Source organism: Actinia tenebrosa, unplaced genomic scaffold (assembly GCF_029948245.1).
Source record: "Actinia tenebrosa isolate PJP-AT-01 unplaced genomic scaffold, QUT_ActTen_1.0 PGA_scaffold0__85_contigs__length_37466705, whole genome shotgun sequence".
In the NCBI taxonomy this organism is placed as follows: Eukaryota; Metazoa; Cnidaria; class Anthozoa; order Actiniaria; family Actiniidae; genus Actinia; species Actinia tenebrosa.
The window spans coordinates 23,121,095-23,142,842 of record NW_028292569.1 but is presented as its reverse complement, the minus strand read 5'-3'; the positions used below and the strand labels follow the sequence as shown (position 1 = coordinate 23,142,842).

The following is a 21,748-nucleotide window of genomic DNA, read 5'->3' as shown; positions in this document are numbered from 1 at the left end:
TTCACTGCTGATTCCGCCTTTCCATTTGACTTTGGGTGGTATGGCGATGAGGTGACATGTTTGAACTCCCAGTCTCTTGCGAATTCAGCAAACTCGTTGCTGACGTATTGAGGCCCGTTGTCGGATACCAGCACATCGGGTATCCCATGTCGACTGAACTGTTCCTTCAGAAACTTGGTAATGGATGCTGAGGTTGTATCTTTCAGAGGACTTATTTCTATGTAGTCTGAGTAGTAATCTACCAAGACTATATAGTCTCTGTTCTGCAGCGTGAAAAGATCTGTGCCTAGTCTGCTCCAAGGTCTGTCGGGTATTTCGTGCGACTGCATTGGCATGCTGGGGTTACTTGGTTGATATTCTGAGCACACATGACAAGCCTTTACTGCATTTTCGATGTCGTGGGTCATTGCTGGCCAGTAAACGCGATCTCGTGCTTTCCTTGCACACGCCTCGATTCCTTGATGACTTGAGTGTAACCTCGCGACTACTTCAGATCTGAGGGCTCGAGGTATGATGATGCGTTGATTCTTGAATAAGATGCCGTTGTGGAGTGTCAGTTCCTCTCGGAAATGCCAGTAGTCTCTGATAGCTACTGGTACTTTGTCACGTACGTCAGGCCATCCTATTAGTATAGTATTCTTAAGTGACTGCATTGTAGGGTCTTGCTCTGTGGCTTTTTGTAGTTGCGCTAACCTTTCACTTGTGACCTTTACATTGTCGAGGGGGTTGATTCCTTCTAGTTCTAGCGCAAACACTTGGAACTCGTCTCCAGGTTCTCCTTGGTCTGCGAGGAAGGCTCGTGAGAGGTGATCTGCCACGTACATTTGTTGTCCTGGCTTGTAAGTTACGTTCAGGTTGTATCGCTGTAGGCGTAATATCATCCTCTGTAACCTGCTGGGTGCTACTAACAAGGATTTCTTGAAGATCGCTTGCAAAGGTTTGTGGTCTGATTCTACTGTTATCAGCTCTCTCCGTGTGATGTACTGGCTGAACTTTGCACAAGCGAAGACGATTGCAAGACATTCTTTTTCGATTTGTGCGTAGCGTTGCTCAACTGGTGTGAGAGTTCGGGATGCAAACGCTACTGGTTGGCCGTTTTGAAGCAAGGTTGCTCCGAGGCCTTTCTCACTAGCATCACATTGGATAGTGACTTCTTCGCTCATGTCATAGTACTTGAGTACTGGATGCGCAATCACGAGTTGTTTAACTTCTGAGAAGGCTTTGTCGTGCTGGCGTGACCACACAAATCTTGCATTCTTTGTGGTTAGTTCACGAAGAGGCAGTGCGACTTCTGATAGTCGAGGGAGAAACTTGGAGAGATAATTTACAAAGCCTAGTAGGCTGAGTGTCTCTTGCTTGTTGGTAGGCTTTGGCATTTCGGTCACTGCTTTGACCTTATCTGGATCTGGCTTGAGTCCGGTGGATGACAAGATGTGTCCCATGAACTTCACTTCTTTTCTCCGCATGATGAGCTTCTTGCTGTTCAGCTTTAAGTTGATCTGTCTTGCTCTCTTGAGCAGACGTAGCAGATTTTCGTCATGGTTTTTGTTGGCTTCTGCTAATGTGTCACCGTAACCGACCACTAACATATCGTCGCGGAGCACTTCCACGCCTTCTAGGTCTCCCAGTCGCTCGTGTAGGATGCTTTCGAATTCCTCTGGGGCTGAGCTGACGCCAAAAGGCATGCGTAGATATCTGTAACGGCCAAATGGGGTCCAAAAGGTTGTAAGCTTACTGCTAGCTTCGTCAAAACCGATTTGGTAGAACCCATCCTTTGCGTCTAACGTTGTGAAGACTTTGGCCTTGCCGAGTCTGGGTAGCATCTCGTCCATCGTAGGCATTTGGTACTTGGGTCGTTTGATCGCTTTGTTTAGATCTTTGGGATCCAAACAGATTCGTATCTTTCCAGGTTTGGCTACAACGACCATGCTGCTGATCCATTCGGTGGGTTCTGTCTCTTTGACGATGATTTTCCTTTTCTCGAGTTCAGCTAACTTTGTTTTGACTTCCTGGCGAAGCGTAACTGCGATTCTTCTAGGCGCGTGTTGAACTGGCGTGACATCTGGGTCAACTGCGATTGTAGCGTTACCAATGTTTCCCAATCCTTCGAAGACGTCTCGAAAATCTTTTAAGATATGGCGTTCCAATCCCGCCAAAATTCAATGTTGACATGAAACATTCAACTTCATGCCTCAACATTCAAGTTTTGCCTGTAACTTTTAAAACTTCGTCCTCCAATACTCAACTTTATGCATCAACATTCAAGTTTTCCAAACAACTTTCAAAGCCTCGTCCTTCAACATCACTGTTTCAAATCAAATTCAGTCATCTTGAAAGTTGAGTATCATTGTGCGTACCACGACCGCCAAAAAGTGTCGAGTGTCAGTATGACGTAACAATCCACAGGTAACCCGGCTGTACAGCTAAAATTATTCCATGGGGGTAGTAGTTGTGTAAATTTTATTCGAATTTGTAATTCAAAATGACGCAGCTTTCGCTGCGAAGTGTAATTGATGCTATCAATGAGCTCCAGGATGTAGTGGATATTGATTTATTGAGATTAAGAGTCGACTACATTAATAGAATGCCCGGGGGGGGGGGGGGGGGGGGTTACTCCCATATATGAACTATACGGGGATGATCCGCTGAACAAGGTATGGTTTTTCGAGCTTCTTGTCATAAACAGGGTATGCAATTTCACTCAAGGTCCAAATTCTTCCTAAGTTTCCTGTCATATTCAGGGTTTCTACTTTCGTATTGACTGAAACTGGTTACCATGGTCGTAAAAAAATGATACGCGAGATGACATGATAATTGAAACAGGAACTCAGTGCAATAGGCCCTTTGCAGTTAACGGTCACGTGTCTGTACTGGACTGCAAAATTTTTGTTTTTATATTAAATTGGTGATTCTTTTTAGCTACTTGTAAAGAACTGAATGAAAACATGTGTATCCAGTGAGTTACGAAATGTAGTTTTATTACGATCTCTCGAAACAGGTTGTAGAAAGTTTGTTTGCAGTCCAGTAAATTTCACCCATGGGAATCAAAATGTTCATTCATTTGCTCTCAGTGAATTAATCAGCACGTGATTGATTAGCTGCAAAGGGCCTATTAATTATATCTTTTGACATAAACAGGGTCTACGAATACGATTTTTTTTGTCATAAACAGGGTACCCCTTTCAGAATCCCAGCGGAACACCCATACCCAAATTCTGGCGGAGTACCCCCTCCCCCCCCCCCACCGGGATAGAATGCTAGTCTCACTTGATGTACCCGATAATATTCTGAGCGAAGGAAGGTATCGTGTTTCAATCCTCAGTGAAGTGTGCGCTCGTATTACGATGTTCCCACAAGCCTTCGTCAATAACGTCACATTGACATATGATACTTTTTGGCGGAGTTGGTACGTGTTTGAGTACTCAACTTCCAACTGATCCGATTGCAACATGCAATATATAACGTCCATCCAAAACGTACAATCTACACTATCGAATTTTAAAAATGAATTCAAAAATTTGGGTTCAAACGTTTGAGCCTGAAAGTTGTTAGTTAGAGTTTACAAATTCCAAGTTGTTAAATGAAGTTGGATGTTCGAGCCTGTTCGATCTCAAGTTTAATGAAGTTGAAAGTTCCTGTTTGTGAAGTTCGATGTTGGAGCATGTAAACTCCAATGTTGAGGTATGGCATTGAATATTCAATCCCAAGTTTTTTAAGGTTGAAAACTGAACTTCGAAGTTGTATTATATACACTTGAATGTTGATGCATGAAGTTGAATGTTTCATGTCAACATTGAATTTTGGCGGGATTGGAACGCCATATTAAGATACTTTCTTTAGTTAGGGGCAGAGTTCCGGTTTCTTGAACCGCGTGGACTTGATGATCGATGTTTAACTTGATTAGATCTAATTGTTGGCATGTCTCGGCTGATAAAATTGGTTTGTGGTTTCCGTTGACAACCTGAAATTTGAAGCAATGTTTTTCGTTGACCTTAAGTGTCACTTCACCTAATGTTCCCATGACTGATCCATCAAACAATCGTAGTTTGACATTGCTTTGCTTGAGCGTCGGATTACCGTCTTGGTTGATGATTGCTACATCCTTGTGGCTGATTACGTTACAGGTCGCTCCTGTGTCTAGTTGGCAGTCCAAATCCGTTTTATAACTGGAATTGGTGTTCATAAACTCAAGCTTTGCAAAAAGCTGCTTGCCCTTCGTTTTCACCGAACCAACTTCTTCAATCTTCAACGTGAATTCGTCGGATGAGTATTCTCCTTCTTCTGATTCTCCTGATTCAGCTGTCATCGCTTTGACATTGCTTGACCTCGATTTACACACAGACGCGACAGCGAAATAGTTTTGTTTCTTGCACGTTTTGCATTCACGGCCATAGGCGGGGCAGTCTTCTAACTTGTGTTTCTGAGAACCACCACAGCGGTAGCACTTGTAACTGCTCGTTCGTCGACTTGTAGTTCGTTTACTGTCCTCGCTTGGCGTTCTGTGGGAACGTCTGTTGTTGTACTTGTCACTTGGCTTGCTTGGAGATTTAGGCTTCCGTTCTCGTATTTCATTGATTTCTTCGTTATTTGTCTTATCCACTAGACTCATGGCTTTTAACTGACTGCTAGCTAATTCACTTGAGCGGCAAATGTTGAGGGCTTTGTTGAGATCTAGACTGTCCTCTTTTAAAAGACGTAGTTTTGTTGCGTGTTCTCGTATACCAAGAACGAGTCGATCCCTGATAAGCTCTTCCGTTAACGGACCAAACTGACATGATGAAGCGCATTTTCTAAGGCGATTTACGTAGCCATCTACGGTTTCTTCTGGGCCTTGAGTACAGCTGTTGAACAGATATCGTTCGTACACCACGTTGCGCTTTGGTTTGAAGTAGGCTTCTAGCGCGTTTAAGCATGTGTTTACGTCGTTCTTTTCTTCGTCACTTAACTTGAGATTAAGGAATATTTGCAGACATTCCTTCCCCATTACAGAGCGAAACGTTGCTAGTCGTATCTTTGGGTCTTGCTGGTACAGTCCGGTTGCGACTTCGTAGTCCTCCCACTGTTGTTTAAAGAAGTCCCAATTGTTTACTTGATCTCCTTTGGTATTCATCGGCGTTGGTACCGGAAAATGCGACGTGAATATTGGTCCTCGTGGACCGCTGCTGGTCGAAGCTTCCTCCTTACTTGACATATTACTTCTTCAATGCCTCGGCAGTAGGAACTTGACGGTTTTTTCAGCTACTTTCTAAGCGTTATTTCCAATTTATTTCTGACACCATGTTTCAAGACGTGTTTGTGTTGGTGGGGAAATAGTTATGCGCCTTTAATCAAACAATCACTTCTCTAAGTATCTAATTACAACTGCTTAAGCTAATATTGTAACAATAATGATGGTGATGATAATGATGATGATGATAATGATCATGATTATGATCATGATTATGATGATGATGATGATAATGATGATGATGATAATGATGATGATAATAATATTTTATTATTATTATATTATATTTTATTATATTTATTAGGAACATTCTACAAAGTCTAAATGTTCTTAAAGTACAAGAATGAGTGAACTGAAATAAAGAAATAGAAACAAAGTGTTTTTGAGAGTCAGTCCCAAAACAGCTGCCTATTTACAAGAATGGTCGAGAAACTGAATTCGAACCAATCAGCAATCAGGACTAATACTTTCTAAGCTATACATTATGGAACTGAGAACCTGATTTCCTTTTAAGAACTCAAGCTCGAGTCCAAGACAAAACAAGTTAAAAAAGAGCTACTGAAGACGACGATACAACTATTCTTGAAAAGCATTTTTAAGAACATTTAAGGATTTCTTTAAACGCTTGACGGAAGTTTGTGCTCTGGAAGGAATATATAACTGGGTTGACACCAGCCTCGGCGAAAAATGCGATGATGGTATATTTGTAGAGTTTGCCATAGGCTTTGTCGTCGATAAGCTTCATGGGGATGGTGATGGCAAGAGGAAAGAGAAATAAGACAAAAACACCGGTTAAGGTTAGAGATAGCTTGACGAGTTTACGCTTTGAACGAGCATCTTCTTCGGCTGCTACGTTCTGTGGCTCAACTTTGTTCTTGAAGTACAGCTCACGAACGATCTGGAAGTAGCAGAAACTGATGATGAAGAAGGGTACTATGATGCCAATGATTGCCAAACACACCCAGTAAATTGTAAAGCCAGTTTTATCGATGCTATGATGACAGAAATGCGAAGACGCTTTACTAAAAATATAAAAGGGACAAGTCAGAACAATCCCTGTAGCCCAGGTACCAATGACGGCATACTTGACCGTTTCATCTCGTAGCCTTATCCCCGTCTTCATCGGCTTGACGACAGCGTGGTACCTCTCCACTGAGAGTACAGTTAGTGTCAGAATAGACACAAAACTGCCCGTAATAGGCAAGTGATAGGAAATCAAGAACATACACAAGAAGTCAGCCAGAGGTCCTTCTTGCAACTCAACCAATTCAGGAATGGACATGAATGTACAGAAAACCAATGTCGTCAGATCAGAGGCAGCAAGGTTGACAAGAAGGTAGTTGGTTGTTGATCGTAGCCAGCGTTTCTTCCAAACGGCCACTAAGACTAACACATTCCCAGTCACTCCTATGAACAGAATTATGATAGCTACGAACGATATGACTATTTTTCTAGGGTCTTTGAAGAGATCGTCCTTCATTTCACTGTTTTTGCTCCTTTACTTTGTATGTTCAAGTGTACACGACAGTACAACACCTGCGTCTTTGTACAATTTGTTTTTTAATTCAAAGCAAAAGTTAAACTGTTTCGGGTGCAAGCGCATTTAGTAATGACTGAATGCTATTAAACTGACAAATAATCACCAGCTGCTGCACTACATTGGTAATATTACAATTTTGCAAATTGAATTCACCATCTTCGCTATCTTTGATAGTTCGGGTAGACCAAGGAAGCACCAAAAAAACTGCAAGAATTTCCAATTGACTTTATTGAACAAGATGATGACTTTGACATGAAACTAATTTAAAAATGGAAAACTGTTTTTTATTATTGACAAATGCTAGGAAGCGGAAAAAATGACTACAGCTTCCAAAGATCGAACAGCTGCTTGGCCAAGGCAATCAATCAAGGAACGAATGGGAAACTGGGGGTGACGGGGCTGCTCAGCAGTCTCACTTTTTGGATATAACTGATTTATCTTCGCATTTTCCCCATTATTTTTACATAACCTTTCAATAATATTGGTAAAGTGAAAATAGCAGCACATTTCCGTGTGGTCAGAGCCATTGTGACATAACGCGGTACACTTGTTGGAACACTATTTCCTGCAACGTGACACAGCAAAAGATATTTTCAGTTTATACAATATTTTTCTTTTGTTTGTTTTTGTTTTGTTTTTGCGTTTTTGTCTAGCGATCCAATGATGGGAATAATAATAGTCATAATTAGTAATGATCAATAATGCAATTTAACAGTGGCTCTGCTTCAACTGAACTCCAATTAGCAAATATGACAGCATTTTCCAAGCTCCTTTTAGTAATATATAACAAGCAGCAAGTGAAATAGAGACTTCTTACCCTTCTCGAGTGCTTTTGCTTTATTACTGAACAGAGCACGGAAAACACCTGTTTTAATTGTCTTATTATGTAGAAAATAATCCTTCGTAGCTTCCGATGCAGTGGTCTTACGATTCTTTGTAAAGTTTGCTGCGCCCGCAAGGTGTCAGCAACCGTGCACCGTTCACCAATAAAGCACAGTTCTCGACCAATTGGAGCGCCCGTATCATGTAAGCTATATAATTCAAATGGAATTTAGAATCAGATTTTTGTTTAAGAACTCGAGCTCGAGTTCAAAACATAAAACTTAAAAAAAAAAACAGCTATTAAAGAGTACTAGAGTGCATACCATAAATTTATGGAATAGGACTTAATAATCAGTACAAAATATCACCAATTAAACACTTGAAAACAAAAGAATTAGATTTGTTTAGTGTTATTTCACGGATATATGGTTTGTACTCTATACAACATAATTATTGAGTAACACTTTGAATTATCTGATAACCTTCAATTTACAACTTTTCTTGGAAAGCACTTTTAAGAACATTTAAGGATTTCTTTAAACGCTTGAAGGAAGTTCGTGCTCTGGAAGGAATATATAACTGGATTGATAGCAGCCTCGATGAAAAATACGATGGCGGCATATTTATAGAGTTTGCCATAGGCTTTGTCGTCGATTAACCTCATAGCGGTTGTGATGGCAAGAGGAAAGAGAAATAAGACAAAAGCACCGGTTAAGGTTAGAGATAGCTTGACGAGTTTACGCTTTGAACGAGCATCTTCTTCGGCTGCTACGTTCTGTGGCTCAACTTTGTTCTTAAAGTACAGCTCACGAACGATCTGGAATTAGTAGCAGAAACTGATGATGAAGAAGGGTACTACGATGCCAATGATTACTAAACACACCCAGTAAATTGTAAAGCCAGTTTTATTGACGCTACGAGTACAGGAATGCGAAGACGCTTTAAAGACGCTAAAAGTATACAAGGGACAAGTCAGAACAATCCCTGTAGCCCAGGTACCAATGACGGCATACTTGACCGTTTCATCTCGTAGCCTTATTCCCGTCTTCATCGGCTTGACAACAGCGTGGTACCTCTCAACTGAGAGTACAGTTAGTGTCAGAATAGACACAAAACTGCCCGTAATAGGCAAGTGATAGGAAATCAAGAACATATACAAGAAGTCAGCCAGAGGTCCTTCTTGCAACTCAACCAACTCAGGAATCAACATGAATATAATGGAAACCAATGTCGTCAAATCCGAGGCAGCGAGGCTGGCGAGAAGGTAGTTGGTTGTTGATCGTAGCCAGCGTTTCTTCCAAACGGCCACTAAGACTAACACATTTCCACTCACTCCTATGAGCAGAGTCATGAAAGCTACAAACCAAATGACTATTTTTCTAGTGTCTTTGAAGAGATCGTCCTTCATTTTACTGATATTTTCGCTCGTTTACTTTGTATATGTCTCAGTGTACACTACAGTACAGCTTTGTTGTACAATTTTTTCCTAATTCAAAGCAAAAGAAGACAACCGAAAGTCGTCCAAACGTTATACAAAATTGAGTTAAAATTACCGTCAGGATATCGCTGAGATAACAGAACTACTAAGTTAAAGCAAAAATAATTCATCTGCTTTGAGTGTATGCGGATTTATGATATCACGCCCTTAACATATTAGAAGTGGAAACCTTGATATCTCCAAGATGCATCACTCAAATCAAGTACCGCTCTAATTGAATTAGGGGTTATAGGCACTTAAGATTAGTCATGGAAAGCAAAAAAACTAATTCATTTTCGTTGTGACATACGCTAAGAAGCGGAAGAAAAGGACTATAGCTTTCAAAGACTGCTTGTCCAACGCAATCAAGCTTCTTGAGCCCAAACTTAGGACATCTAATCAGAATTCGAACATGGAGCTGCTTTTCTTTTAGGGACAGAAAAATTCGGAAAATTATTTTTCTTTATTATTGACAAATGCTAGGGAGCGGAAAAAATGACTACAGCTTCCAAATATCGAACAGCTGCTTGGCCAAGGCAATCAATTAAGAAATGAAAGGGAAACTGGGGGTGACAGGGGTGCTCAGCAGTCTCACTTTTTGAATATAACTGATTTATCTTCGCATTTTCCCCATTATTTTTACATAACCTTTCAATAATATTGGTAAAGTAAAAATCGCAACACATTTCCGTGTGGTCAGAGCCATTGTGACATAACGCGGTACACTTGTTGGAACACTATTTCCTGCAACGTGACACAGCAAAAGATATTTTCAGTTTATGCATTATTTGTTTGTTTGTTTGTTTGTTTTTGTTTTGTTTTTGAGTTTTTGTCTAAGGATTCAATGATGGGAATAATAATAGTAATAATTAGTAATGATCAATAATGGCATGTAACAGTGGCTCCACAGGGTGGCTCTGCTTCAATTGAACTCCAATTAGCAAATATATGACAGCATTTTCCAAGCTCCTTTTAGTAATATATAACAAGCAGGAAGTGAAATAGAGACTTCTTAAGAACTCGAGCTCGAGTTCAAAACATACAACTTTAAAAAAAAGCAAAAACAAAAAAGAAACAAAAACAAAAAAAAAACAAAAAAAAAACAGCTATTAAATATACAAGAGTGCAAAACCATATATCTGTAAATTAGTACAAAATAGAACCAATGAAAGATGAAAACTAAAGAAATACATATCTTTAGTGCTATTTAGCTTTCGTGCTCTTTCACGGATATATGGTTTGTACTCTATACAACGTAATTATCGAGTAACACTTTGAATTATCTAATAACCTTCAATTTACAACTATTCTTGGAAAGCACTTTTAAGAACATTTAAGGATTTCTTTAAACGCTTGACGGAAGTTTGTGCTCTGGAAGGAATATATAACTGGGTTGATAGCAGCCTCGATGAAAAATACGATGGCGGCATATTTATAGAATTTGCCATATGCTTTGTCGTCGATTAACCTCATAGCGGTTGTGATGGCAAGAGGAAAGAGAAATAAGACAAAAGCACCGGTTAAGGTTAGAGATAGCTTGACGAGTTTACGCTTTGAACGAGCATCTTCTTCGGCTGCTACGTTCTGTGGCTCAACTTTGTTCTTGAAGTACAGCTCACGAACGATCTGGAATTAGTAGCAGAAACTGATGATGAAGAAGGGTACTACGATGCCAATGATTGCCAAACACACCCAGTAAATTGCAAAGCCAGTTTTATTGACGCTACGAGTACAGGAATGCGAAGACGCTTTAAAGACGCTAAAAGTATACAAGGGACAAGTCAGAACAATCCCTGTAGTCCAGGTACCAATGACGGCATACTTGACCGTTTCATCTCGTAGTCTTATCCCCGTCTTCATCGGCTTGACAACAGCGTGGTACCTCTCAACTGAGAGTACAGTTAGTGTCAGAATAGACACAAAACTGCCCGTAATAGGCAAGTGATAGGAAATCAAGAACATACACAAGAAGTCAGCCAGAGGTCCTTCTTGCAACTCAACCAACTCAGGAATCAACATGAATATAATGGAAACCAATGTCGTCAAATCCGAGGCAGCGAGGCTGGCGAGAAGGTAGTTGGTTGTTGATCGTAGCCAGCGTTTCTTCCAAACGGCCACTAAGACTAACACATTTCCACTCACTCCTATGAGCAGAGTCATGAAAGCTACAAACCAAATGACTATTTTTCTAGTATCTTTGAAGAGATCGTCCTTCATTTTACTGATATTTTCGCTCGCTTACTTTGTATATGTCTCAGTGTACACTACAGTACAGCTATAATTTGTTTCCTAATTCAAAGCAAAAGAAGACAACCGAAAGTCGTCCAAACGTTATACAAAATTGAGTAAAAATTACCGTCAGGATATCGCTGAGTTAACAGAACTACTAAGTTAAAGCAAAAATAATTCATCTGCTTCGAGTGTATGCGCATATATGATATCACGCCCTTAACATATTAGAAGTGGAAACCTTGATATCTCCAAGATGCATCACTCAAATCAAGTACCGCTCTAATTGAATTAGGGGTTATAGGCACTTAAGATTAGTCATGGAAAGCAAAAAAACTAATTCATTTTCGTTGTGACATACGCTAAGAAGCGGAAGAAAAGGACTATAGCTTTCAAAGACTGCTTGTCCAACGCAATCAAGCTTCTTGAGCCCAAACTTAGGACATCTAATCAGAATTCGAACATGGAGCTGCTTTTCTTTTAGGGACAGAAAAATTCGGAAAATTATTTTTCTTTATTATTGACAAATGCTAGGGAGCGGAAAAAATGACTACAGCTTCCAAATATCGAACAGCTGCTTGGCCAAGGCAATCAATTAAGAAATGAAAGGGAAACTGGGGGTGACAGGGGTGCTCAGCAGTCTCACTTTTTGAATATAACTGATTTATCTTCGCATTTTCCCCATTATTTTTACATAACCTTTCAATAATATTGGTAAAGTAAAAATCGCAACACATTTCCGTGTGGTCAGAGCCATTGTGACATAACGCGGTACACTTGTTGGAACACTATTTCCTGCAACGTGACACAGCAAAAGATATTTTCAGTTTATGCATTATTTGTTTGTTTGTTTGTTTGTTTTTGTTTTGTTTTTGAGTTTTTGTCTAAGGATTCAATGATGGGAATAATAATAGTAATAATTAGTAATGATCAATAATGGCATGTAACAGTGGCTCCACAGGGTGGCTCTGCTTCAATTGAACTCCAATTAGCAAATATATGACAGCATTTTCCAAGCTCCTTTTAGTAATATATAACAAGCAGGAAGTGAAATAGAGACTTCTTAAGAACTCGAGCTCGAGTTCAAAACATACAACTTTAAAAAAAAGCAAAAACAAAAAAGAAACAAAAAAAAAAAAAAAACAAAAAAAAAAACAGCTATTAAATATACAAGAGTGCAAAACCATATATCTGTAAATTAGTACAAAATAGAACCAATGAAAGATGAAAACTAAAGAAATACATATCTTTAGTGCTATTTAGCTTTCGTGCTCTTTCACGGATATATGGTTTGTACTCTATACAACGTAATTATCGAGTAACACTTTGAATTATCTAATAACCTTCAATTTACAACTATTCTTGGAAAGCACTTTTAAGAACATTTAAGGATTTCTTTAAACGCTTGACGGAAGTTTGTGCTCTGGAAGGAATATATAACTGGGTTGATAGCAGCCTCGATGAAAAATACGATGGCGGCATATTTATAGAATTTGCCATATGCTTTGTCGTCGATTAACCTCATAGCGGTTGTGATGGCAAGAGGAAAGAGAAATAAGACAAAAGCACCGGTTAAGGTTAGAGATAGCTTGACGAGTTTACGCTTTGAACGAGCATCTTCTTCGGCTGCTACGTTCTGTGGCTCAACTTTGTTCTTGAAGTACAGCTCACGAACGATCTGGAAGTAGCAGAAACTGATGATGAAGAAGGGTGCTATGATGCCAATGATTACCAAACACACCCAGTAAATTGTAAAGCCAGTGTTATCGATGCTATGATGACAGAAATGCGAAGACGCTTTACTAACAATATAAAAAGGACAAGTCAGAACAATCCCTGTAGTCCAGGTACCAATGACGGCATACTTGACCGTTTCATCTCGTAGCCTTATCCCCGTCTTCATCGGCTTGACGACAGCGTGGTACCTCTCCACTGAGAGTACAGTTAGCGTTAGAATAGACACAAAACTGCCCGTAATAGGCAAGTGATAGGACATCAAGAACATACACAAGAAGTCAGCCAGAGGTCCTTCTTGCAACTCAACCAACTCCGGAATGGACATGAATGTACAGAAAACCAATGTCGTCAGATCAGAGGCAGCAAGGTTGACAAGAAGGTAGTTGGTTGTTGATCGTAGCCAGCGTTTCTTCCAAACGGCCACTAAGACTAACACATTTCCAGTCACTCCTATGAACAGAATTATGATAGCTACAAACGATATGACTATTTTTCTAGGGTCTTTGAAGAGATCGTCCTTCATTTCACTGTTTTTGCCCCTTTACTTTGTATGTTCAAGTGTACACGACAGTACAACACCTGCGTCTTTGTACAATTTGTTTTTTAATTCAAAGCAAAAATTAAACTGTTTGGAGTGCAAGCGCATTTAGTAATGACTGAATGCTATTAAACTGACAAATAATCACCAGCTGCTGCACTATATTGGTAATATTACAATTTTGCAAACTGAATTCACCATCTTCGCTATCTTTGATAGTTCGGGTAGATCAAGGAAGCGCTAAAAAAAACTGCAAGAATTTCCAATTGACTTTATTGAACAAGATGATGACTTTGACATGAAACTAATTTAAAAATGGAAAACTGTTTTTTATTATTGACAAATGCTAGGAAGCGGAAAAAATGACTACAGCTTCCAAAGATCGAACAGCTGCTTGGCCAAGGCAATCAATCAAGGAACGAATGGGAAACTGGGGGTGACGGGGCTGCTCAGCAGTCTCACTTTTTGGATATAACTGATTTATCTTCGCATTTTCCCCATTATTTTTACATAACCTTTCAATAATATTGGTAAAGTGAAAATAGCAGCACATTTCCGTGTGGTCAGAGCCATTGTGACATAACGCGGTACACTTGTTGGAACACTATTTCCTGCAACGTGACACAGCAAAAGATATTTTCAGTTTATACAATTTTTTTTTTTGTTTGTTTTTGTTTTGTTTTTGCGTTTTTGTCTAGCGATCCAATGATGGGAATAATAATAGTCATAATTAGTAATGATCAATAATGCAATTTAACAGTGGCTCTGCTTCAACTGAACTCCAATTAGCAAATATGACAGCATTTTCCAAGCTCCTTTTAGTAATATATAACAAGCAGCAAGTGAAATAGAGACTTCTTACCCTTCTCGAGTGCTTTTGCTTTATTACTGAACAGAGCACGGAAAACACCTGTTTTAATTGTCTTATTATGTAGAAAATAATCCTTCGTAGCTTCCGATGCAGTGGTCTTACGATTCTTTGTAAAGTTTGCTGCGCCCGCAAGGTGTCAGCAACCGTGCACCGTTCACCAATAAAGCACAGTTCTCGACCAATTGGAGCGCCCGTATCATGTAAGCTATATAATTCAAATGGAATTTAGAATCAGATTTTTGTTTAAGAACTCGAGCTCGAGTTCAAAACATAAAACTTTAAAAAAAAAACAGCTATTAAAGAGTACTAGAGTGCATACCATAAATTTATGGAATAGGACTTAATAATCAGTACAAAATATCACCAATTAAACACTTGAAAACAAAAGAATTAGATTTGTTTAGTGTTATTTCACGGATATATGGTTTGTACTCTATACAACGTAATTATTGAGTAACACTTTGAATTATCTAATAACCTTCAATTTACAACTATTCTTGGAAAGCACTTTTAAGAACATTTAAGGATTTCTTTAAACGCTTGAAGGAAGTTCGTGCTCTGGAAGGAATATATAACTGGATTGATAGCAGCCTCGATGAAAAATACGATGGCGGCATATTTATAGAGTTTGCCATAGGCTTTGTCGTCGATTAACCTCATAGCGGCTGTGATGGCAAGAGGAAAGAGAAATAAGACAAAAGCACCGGTTAAGGTTAGAGATAGCTTGACGAGTTTACGCTTTGAACGAGCATCTTCTTCGGCTGCTACGTTCTGTGGCTCAACTTTGTTCTTGAAGTACAGCTCACGAACGATCTGGAATTAGTAGCAGAAACTGATGATGAAGAAGGGTACTACGATGCCAATGATTGCCAAACACACCCAGTAAATTGCAAAGCCAGTTTTATTGACGCTACGAGTACAGGAATGCGAAGACGCTTTAAAGACGCTAAAAGTATACAAGGGACAAGTCAGAACAATCCCTGTAGTCCAGGTACCAATGACGGCATACTTGACCGTTTCATCTCGTAGTCTTATCCCCGTCTTCATCGGCTTGACAACAGCGTGGTACCTCTCAACTGAGAGTACAGTTAGTGTCAGAATAGACACAAAACTGCCCGTAATAGGCAAGTGATAGGAAATCAAGAACATACACAAGAAGTCAGCCAGAGGTCCTTCTTGCAACTCAACCAACTCAGGAATCAACATGAATATAATGGAAACCAATGTCGTCAAATCCGAGGCAGCGAGGCTGGCGAGAAGGTAGTTGGTTGTTGATCGTAGCCAGCGTTTCTTCCAAACGGCCACTAAGACTAACACATTTCCACTCACTCCTATGAGCAGAGTCATGAAAGCTACAAACCAAATGACTATTTTTCTAGTATCTTTGAAGAGATCGTCCTTCATTTTACTGATATTTTCGCTCGCTTACTTTGTATATGTCTCAGTGTACACTACAGTACAGCTATAATTTGTTTCCTAATTCAAAGCAAAAGAAGACAACCGAAAGTCGTCCAAACGTTATACAAAATTGAGTAAAAATTACCGTCAGGATATCGCTGAGTTAACAGAACTACTAAGTTAAAGCAAAAATAATTCATCTGCTTCGAGTGTATGCGCATATATGATATCACGCCCTTAACATATTAGAAGTGGAAACCTTGATATCTCCAAGATGCATCACTCAAATCAAGTACCGCTCTAATTGAATTAGGGGTTATAGGCACTTAAGATTAGTCATGGAAAGCAAAAAAACTAATTCATTTTCGTTGTGACATACGCTAAGAAGCGGAAGAAAAGGACTATAGCTTTCAAAGACTGCTTGTCCAACGCAATCAAGCTTCTTGAGCCCAAACTTAGGACATCTAATCAGAATTCGAACATGGAGCTGCTTTTCTTTTAGGGACAGAAAAATTCGGGAAATTATTTTTCTTTATTATTGACAAATGCTAGGGAGCGGAAAAAATGACTACAGCTTCCAAATATCGAACAGCTGCTTGGCCAAGGCAATCAATTAAGAAATGAAAGGGAAACTGGGGGTGACAGGGGTGCTCAGCAGTCTCACTTTTTGAATATAACTGATTTATCTTCGCATTTTCCCCATTATTTTTACATAACCTTTCAATAATATTGGTAAAGTAAAAATCGCAACACATTTCCGTGTGGTCAGAGCCATTGTGACATAACGCGGTACACTTGTTGGAACACTATTTCCTGCAACGTGACACAGCAAAAGATATTTTCAGTTTATGCATTATTTGTTTGTTTGTTTGTTTGTTTTTGTTTTGTTTTTGAGTTTTTGTCTAAGGATTCAATGATGGGAATAATAATAGTAATAATTAGTAATGATCAATAATGGCATGTAACAGTGGCTCCACAGGGTGGCTCTGCTTCAATTGAACTCCAATTAGCAAATATATGACAGCATTTTCCAAGCTCCTTTTAGTAATATATAACAAGCAGGAAGTGAAATAGAGACTTCTTAAGAACTCGAGCTCGAGTTCAAAACATACAACTTTAAAAAAAACCAAAAAAAAAAAAAAAAAAAAAAAAAAAAAAAAACAAAAAAAAAACAGCTATTAAATATACAAGAGTGCAAAACCATATATCTGTAAATTAGTACAAAATAGAACCAATGAAAGATGAAAACTAAAGAAATACATATCTTTAGTGCTATTTAGCTTTCGTGCTCTTTCACGGATATATGGTTTGTACTCTATACAACGTAATTATCGAGTAACACTTTGAATTATCTAATAACCTTCAATTTACAACTATTCTTGGAAAGCACTTTTAAGAACATTTAAGGATTTCTTTAAACGCTTGACGGAAGTTTGTGCTCTGGAAGGAATATATAACTGGGTTGATAGCAGCCTCGATGAAAAATACGATGGCGGCATATTTATAGAATTTGCCATATGCTTTGTCGTCGATTAACCTCATAGCGGTTGTGATGGCAAGAGGAAAGAGAAATAAGACAAAAGCACCGGTTAAGGTTAGAGATAGCTTGACGAGTTTACGCTTTGAACGAGCATCTTCTTCGGCTGCTACGTTCTGTGGCTCAACTTTGTTCTTGAAGTACAGCTCACGAACGATCTGGAAGTAGCAGAAACTGATGATGAAGAAGGGTGCTATGATGCCAATGATTACCAAACACACCCAGTAAATTGTAAAGCCAGTGTTATCGATGCTATGATGACAGAAATGCGAAGACGCTTTACTAACAATATAAAAAGGACAAGTCAGAACAATCCCTGTAGTCCAGGTACCAATGACGGCATACTTGACCGTTTCATCTCGTAGCCTTATCCCCGTCTTCATCGGCTTGACGACAGCGTGGTACCTCTCCACTGAGAGTACAGTTAGCGTTAGAATAGACACAAAACTGCCCGTAATAGGCAAGTGATAGGACATCAAGAACATACACAAGAAGTCAGCCAGAGGTCCTTCTTGCAACTCAACCAACTCCGGAATGGACATGAATGTACAGAAAACCAATGTCGTCAGATCAGAGGCAGCAAGGTTGACAAGAAGGTAGTTGGTTGTTGATCGTAGCCAGCGTTTCTTCCAAACGGCCACTAAGACTAACACATTTCCAGTCACTCCTATGAACAGAATTATGATAGCTACAAACGATATGACTATTTTTCTAGGGTCTTTGAAGAGATCGTCCTTCATTTCACTGTTTTTGCCCCTTTACTTTGTATGTTCAAGTGTACACGACAGTACAACACCTGCGTCTTTGTACAATTTGTTTTTTAATTCAAAGCAAAAATTAAACTGTTTGGAGTGCAAGCGCATTTAGTAATGACTGAATGCTATTAAACTGACAAATAATCACCAGCTGCTGCACTATATTGGTAATATTACAATTTTGCAAACTGAATTCACCATCTTCGCTATCTTTGATAGTTCGGGTAGATCAAGGAAGCGCTAAAAAAAACTGCAAGAATTTCCAATTGACTTTATTGAACAAGATGATGACTTTGACATGAAACTAATTTAAAAATGGAAAACTGTTTTTTATTATTGACAAATGCTAGGAAGCGGAAAAAATGACTACAGCTTCCAAAGATCGAACAGCTGCTTGGCCAAGGCAATCAATCAAGGAACGAATGGGAAACTGGGGGTGACGGGGCTGCTCAGCAGTCTCACTTTTTGGATATAACTGATTTATCTTCGCATTTTCCCCATTATTTTTACATAACCTTTCAATAATATTGGTAAAGTGAAAATAGCAGCACATTTCCGTGTGGTCAGAGCCATTGTGACATAACGCGGTACACTTGTTGGAACACTATTTCCTGCAACGTGACACAGCAAAAGATATTTTCAGTTTATACAATTTTTTTGTTTTGTTTGTTTTTGTTTTGTTTTTGCGTTTTTGTCTAGCGATCCAATGATGGGAATAATAATAGTCATAATTAGTAATGATCAATAATGCAATTTAACAGTGGCTCTGCTTCAACTGAACTCCAATTAGCAAATATGACAGCATTTTCCAAGCTCCTTTTAGTAATATATAACAAGCAGCAAGTGAAATAGAGACTTCTTACCCTTCTCGAGTGCTTTTGCTTTATTACTGAACAGAGCACGGAAAACACCTGTTTTAATTGTCTTATTATGTAGAAAATAATCCTTCGTAGCTTCCGATGCAGTGGTCTTACGATTCTTTGTAAAGTTTGCTGCGCCCGCAAGGTGTCAGCAACCGTGCACCGTTCACCAATAAAGCACAGTTCTCGACCAATTGGAGCGCCCGTATCATGTAAGCTATATAATTCAAATGGAATTTAGAATCAGATTTTTGTTTAAGAACTCGAGCTCGAGTTCAAAACATAAAACTTTAAAAAAAAAAACAGCTATTAAAGAGTACTAGAGTGCATACCATAAATTTATGGAATAGGACTTAATAATCAGTACAAAATATCACCAATTAAACACTTGAAAACAAAAGAATTAGATTTGTTTAGTGTTATTTCACGGATATATGGTTTGTACTCTATACAACGTAATTATTGAGTAACACTTTGAATTATCTAATAACCTTCAATTTACAACTATTCTTGGAAAGCACTTTTAAGAACATTTAAGGATTTCTTTAAACGCTTGAAGGAAGTTCGTGCTCTGGAAGGAATATATAACTGGATTGATAGCAGCCTCGATGAAAAATACGATGGCGGCATATTTATAGAGTTTGCCATAGGCTTTGTCGTCGATTAACCTCATAGCGGCTGTGATGGCAAGAGGAAAGAGAAATAAGACAAAAGCACCGGTTAAGGTTAGAGATAGCTTGACGAGTTTACGCTTTGAACGAGCATCTTCTTCGGCTGCTACGTTCTGTGGCTCAACTTTGTTCTTGAAGTACAGCTCACGAACGATCTGGAATTAGTAGCAGAAACTGATGATGAAGAAGGGTACTACGATGCCAATGATTGCCAAACACACCCAGTAAATTGCAAAGCCAGTTTTATTGACGCTACGAGTACAGGAATGCGAAGACGCTTTAAAGACGCTAAAAGTATACAAGGGACAAGTCAGAACAATCCCTGTAGTCCAGGTACCAATGACGGCATACTTGACCGTTTCATCTCGTAGTCTTATCCCAGTCTTCATCGGCTTGACAACAGCGTGGTACCTCTCAACTGAGAGTACAGTTAGTGTCAGAATAGACACAAAACTGCCCGTAATAGGCAAGTGATAGGAAATCAAGAACATACACAAGAAGTCAGCCAGAGGTCCTTCTTGCAACTCAACCAACTCAGGAATCAACATGAATATAATGGAAACCAATGTCGTCAAATCCGAGGCAGCGAGGCTGGCGAGAAGGTAGTTGGTTGTTGATCGTAGCCAGCGTTTCTTCCAAACGGCCACTAAGACTAACACATTTCCACTCACTCCTATGAGCAGAGTCATGAAAGCTACAAACCAAATGACTATTTTTCTAGTATCTTTGAAGAGATCGTCCTTCATTTTACTGATATTTTCGCTCGCTTACTTTGTATATGTCTCAGTGTACACTACAGTACAGCTATAATTTGTTTCCTAATTCAAAGCAAAAGAAGACAACCGAAAGTCGTCCAAACGTTATACAAAATTGAGTAAAAATTACCGTCAGGATATCGCTGAGTTAACAGAACTACTAAGTTAAAGCAAAAATAATTCATCTGCTTCGAGTGTATGCGCATATATGATATCACGCCCTTAACATATTAGAAGTGGAAACCTTGATATCTCCAAGATGCATCACTCAAATCAAGTACCGCTCTAATTGAATTAGGGGTTATAGGCACTTAAGATTAGTCATGGAAAGCAAAAAAACTAATTCATTTTCGTTGTGACATACGCTAAGAAGCGGAAGAAAAGGACTATAGCTTTCAAAGACTGCTTGTCCAACGCAATCAAGTTTCTTGAGTCCAAACTTAGGACATCTAATCAGAATTCGATCATGGAGCTGCTTTTCTTTTAGGGACGAACTATTTGATTTTTGAAGGGGGAGGGGAAGGGGGCACGAGTTGCAATACAATCTTTTAACAGACCATACCGTTGCACGATATTTTTTTTATACACATCTTCACCTATCAAATATTCAAACTGCACGTAGTTCTCTGTAGAACTCAAACTTTAGTTATGCGTACAACACAAACTGTATTCCTATATATGTTAGAACAGCTGTTCTTTATACCTCAATATTAAACGTTGCGATTTGAGGCCACTCAAACCGCAGTTCTTTTGTTTTTACGGATTAAGTGTGGTGAGGTTTACAGTTTTTGCGCTTAGTATGCTCGAAGGATTTTTTTACAATTGAATACGTTACTGTTGGTTGGTTACCGAAGGGCATTGCACAAGTACACAAGATTTTGTCGTGTAGTATCGAGTGCCTTTTTATATTCATCATTTTTCGTTAGAACATACAGTCAATGTCATTAACGTTGTCCACCGAAAAAAGACATTTACACATTTACACAATCATTTACACATTTACACATTTTAGACTAAAAGAAATATCGCGTTTCATTATGTATTCTTTGCCTCGTGTGCGTCAGCCTGAACTTTAAATGTAAAATTCAACTCGTGAATCAAAAATCCAGAATGCCCCGACCATTTAGTGAGGATTTAAGACGGAGAATGGTATTTCAGCGTTTGTTTTATGCCAGAACGTTCGAGGAAACACGTGATATATCTTTTAGTGTAAATGTGTAAATGTGTAAATGTGTAAATGTCTTTTTTCGGTGGACAACGTTAATGACATTGACTGTATATTTTGATACTTTGCCATTATTTCGCTCAGCCAAATAAAATTTGTTTTTAGG

At 39.0% G+C, this 21,748-nt stretch overlaps 7 protein-coding genes across 7 annotated transcripts; all 7 read right to left on the bottom strand.

The window, feature by feature from the left end:
* Window positions 1-5,822: 5,822 nt before the first annotated feature.
* LOC148913889 (somatostatin receptor type 5-like) lies at window positions 5,823-6,707 on the bottom strand. The gene has a single exon (XM_089025218.1). The coding sequence runs from the start codon at window positions 6,705-6,707 to the stop codon at window positions 5,823-5,825; it is 885 nt and encodes a 294-aa protein (XP_088881344.1).
* A 1,396-nt stretch (window positions 6,708-8,103) lies between these two features.
* Window positions 8,104-8,997, bottom strand: LOC148913888 (somatostatin receptor type 1-like). Its single transcript, XM_089025157.1, has 2 exons — window positions 8,473-8,997; window positions 8,104-8,406 (listed from the first exon to the last, which is right to left on the bottom strand). The coding sequence occupies exons 1-2, from the start codon at window positions 8,995-8,997 to the stop codon at window positions 8,104-8,106; spliced, it is 828 nt and encodes a 275-aa protein (XP_088881283.1).
* A 1,392-nt stretch (window positions 8,998-10,389) lies between these two features.
* LOC148913887 (somatostatin receptor type 1-like) lies at window positions 10,390-11,283 on the bottom strand. Its single transcript, XM_089025099.1, has 2 exons — window positions 10,759-11,283; window positions 10,390-10,692 (listed from the first exon to the last, which is right to left on the bottom strand). Exons 1-2 carry the CDS (start codon window positions 11,281-11,283, stop codon window positions 10,390-10,392), a joined length of 828 nt encoding a protein of 275 aa, XP_088881225.1.
* A 1,387-nt stretch (window positions 11,284-12,670) lies between these two features.
* LOC148913886 (somatostatin receptor type 5-like) lies at window positions 12,671-13,555 on the bottom strand. The gene has a single exon (XM_089025051.1). It carries the CDS (start codon window positions 13,553-13,555, stop codon window positions 12,671-12,673), a length of 885 nt encoding a protein of 294 aa, XP_088881177.1.
* Window positions 13,556-14,951: 1,396 nt separating this feature from the next.
* LOC148913885 (somatostatin receptor type 1-like) lies at window positions 14,952-15,845 on the bottom strand. The gene is made up of 2 exons (XM_089024986.1): window positions 15,321-15,845; window positions 14,952-15,254 (listed from the first exon to the last, which is right to left on the bottom strand). The coding sequence occupies exons 1-2, from the start codon at window positions 15,843-15,845 to the stop codon at window positions 14,952-14,954; spliced, it is 828 nt and encodes a 275-aa protein (XP_088881112.1).
* Window positions 15,846-17,049: 1,204 nt separating this feature from the next.
* Window positions 17,050-18,124, bottom strand: LOC148913884 (somatostatin receptor type 5-like). Its single transcript, XM_089036201.1, has one exon. The coding sequence runs from the start codon at window positions 18,114-18,116 to the stop codon at window positions 17,232-17,234; it is 885 nt and encodes a 294-aa protein (XP_088892327.1). The 5' UTR covers window positions 18,117-18,124; the 3' UTR covers window positions 17,050-17,231.
* Window positions 18,125-19,420: 1,296 nt separating this feature from the next.
* On the bottom strand, window positions 19,421-21,670 carry LOC148913883 (somatostatin receptor type 2-like). The gene has a single exon (XM_089036263.1). The coding sequence runs from the start codon at window positions 20,406-20,408 to the stop codon at window positions 19,824-19,826; it is 585 nt and encodes a 194-aa protein (XP_088892389.1). The 5' UTR covers window positions 20,409-21,670; the 3' UTR covers window positions 19,421-19,823.
* Between the last annotated feature and the right edge of the window lie 78 nt (window positions 21,671-21,748).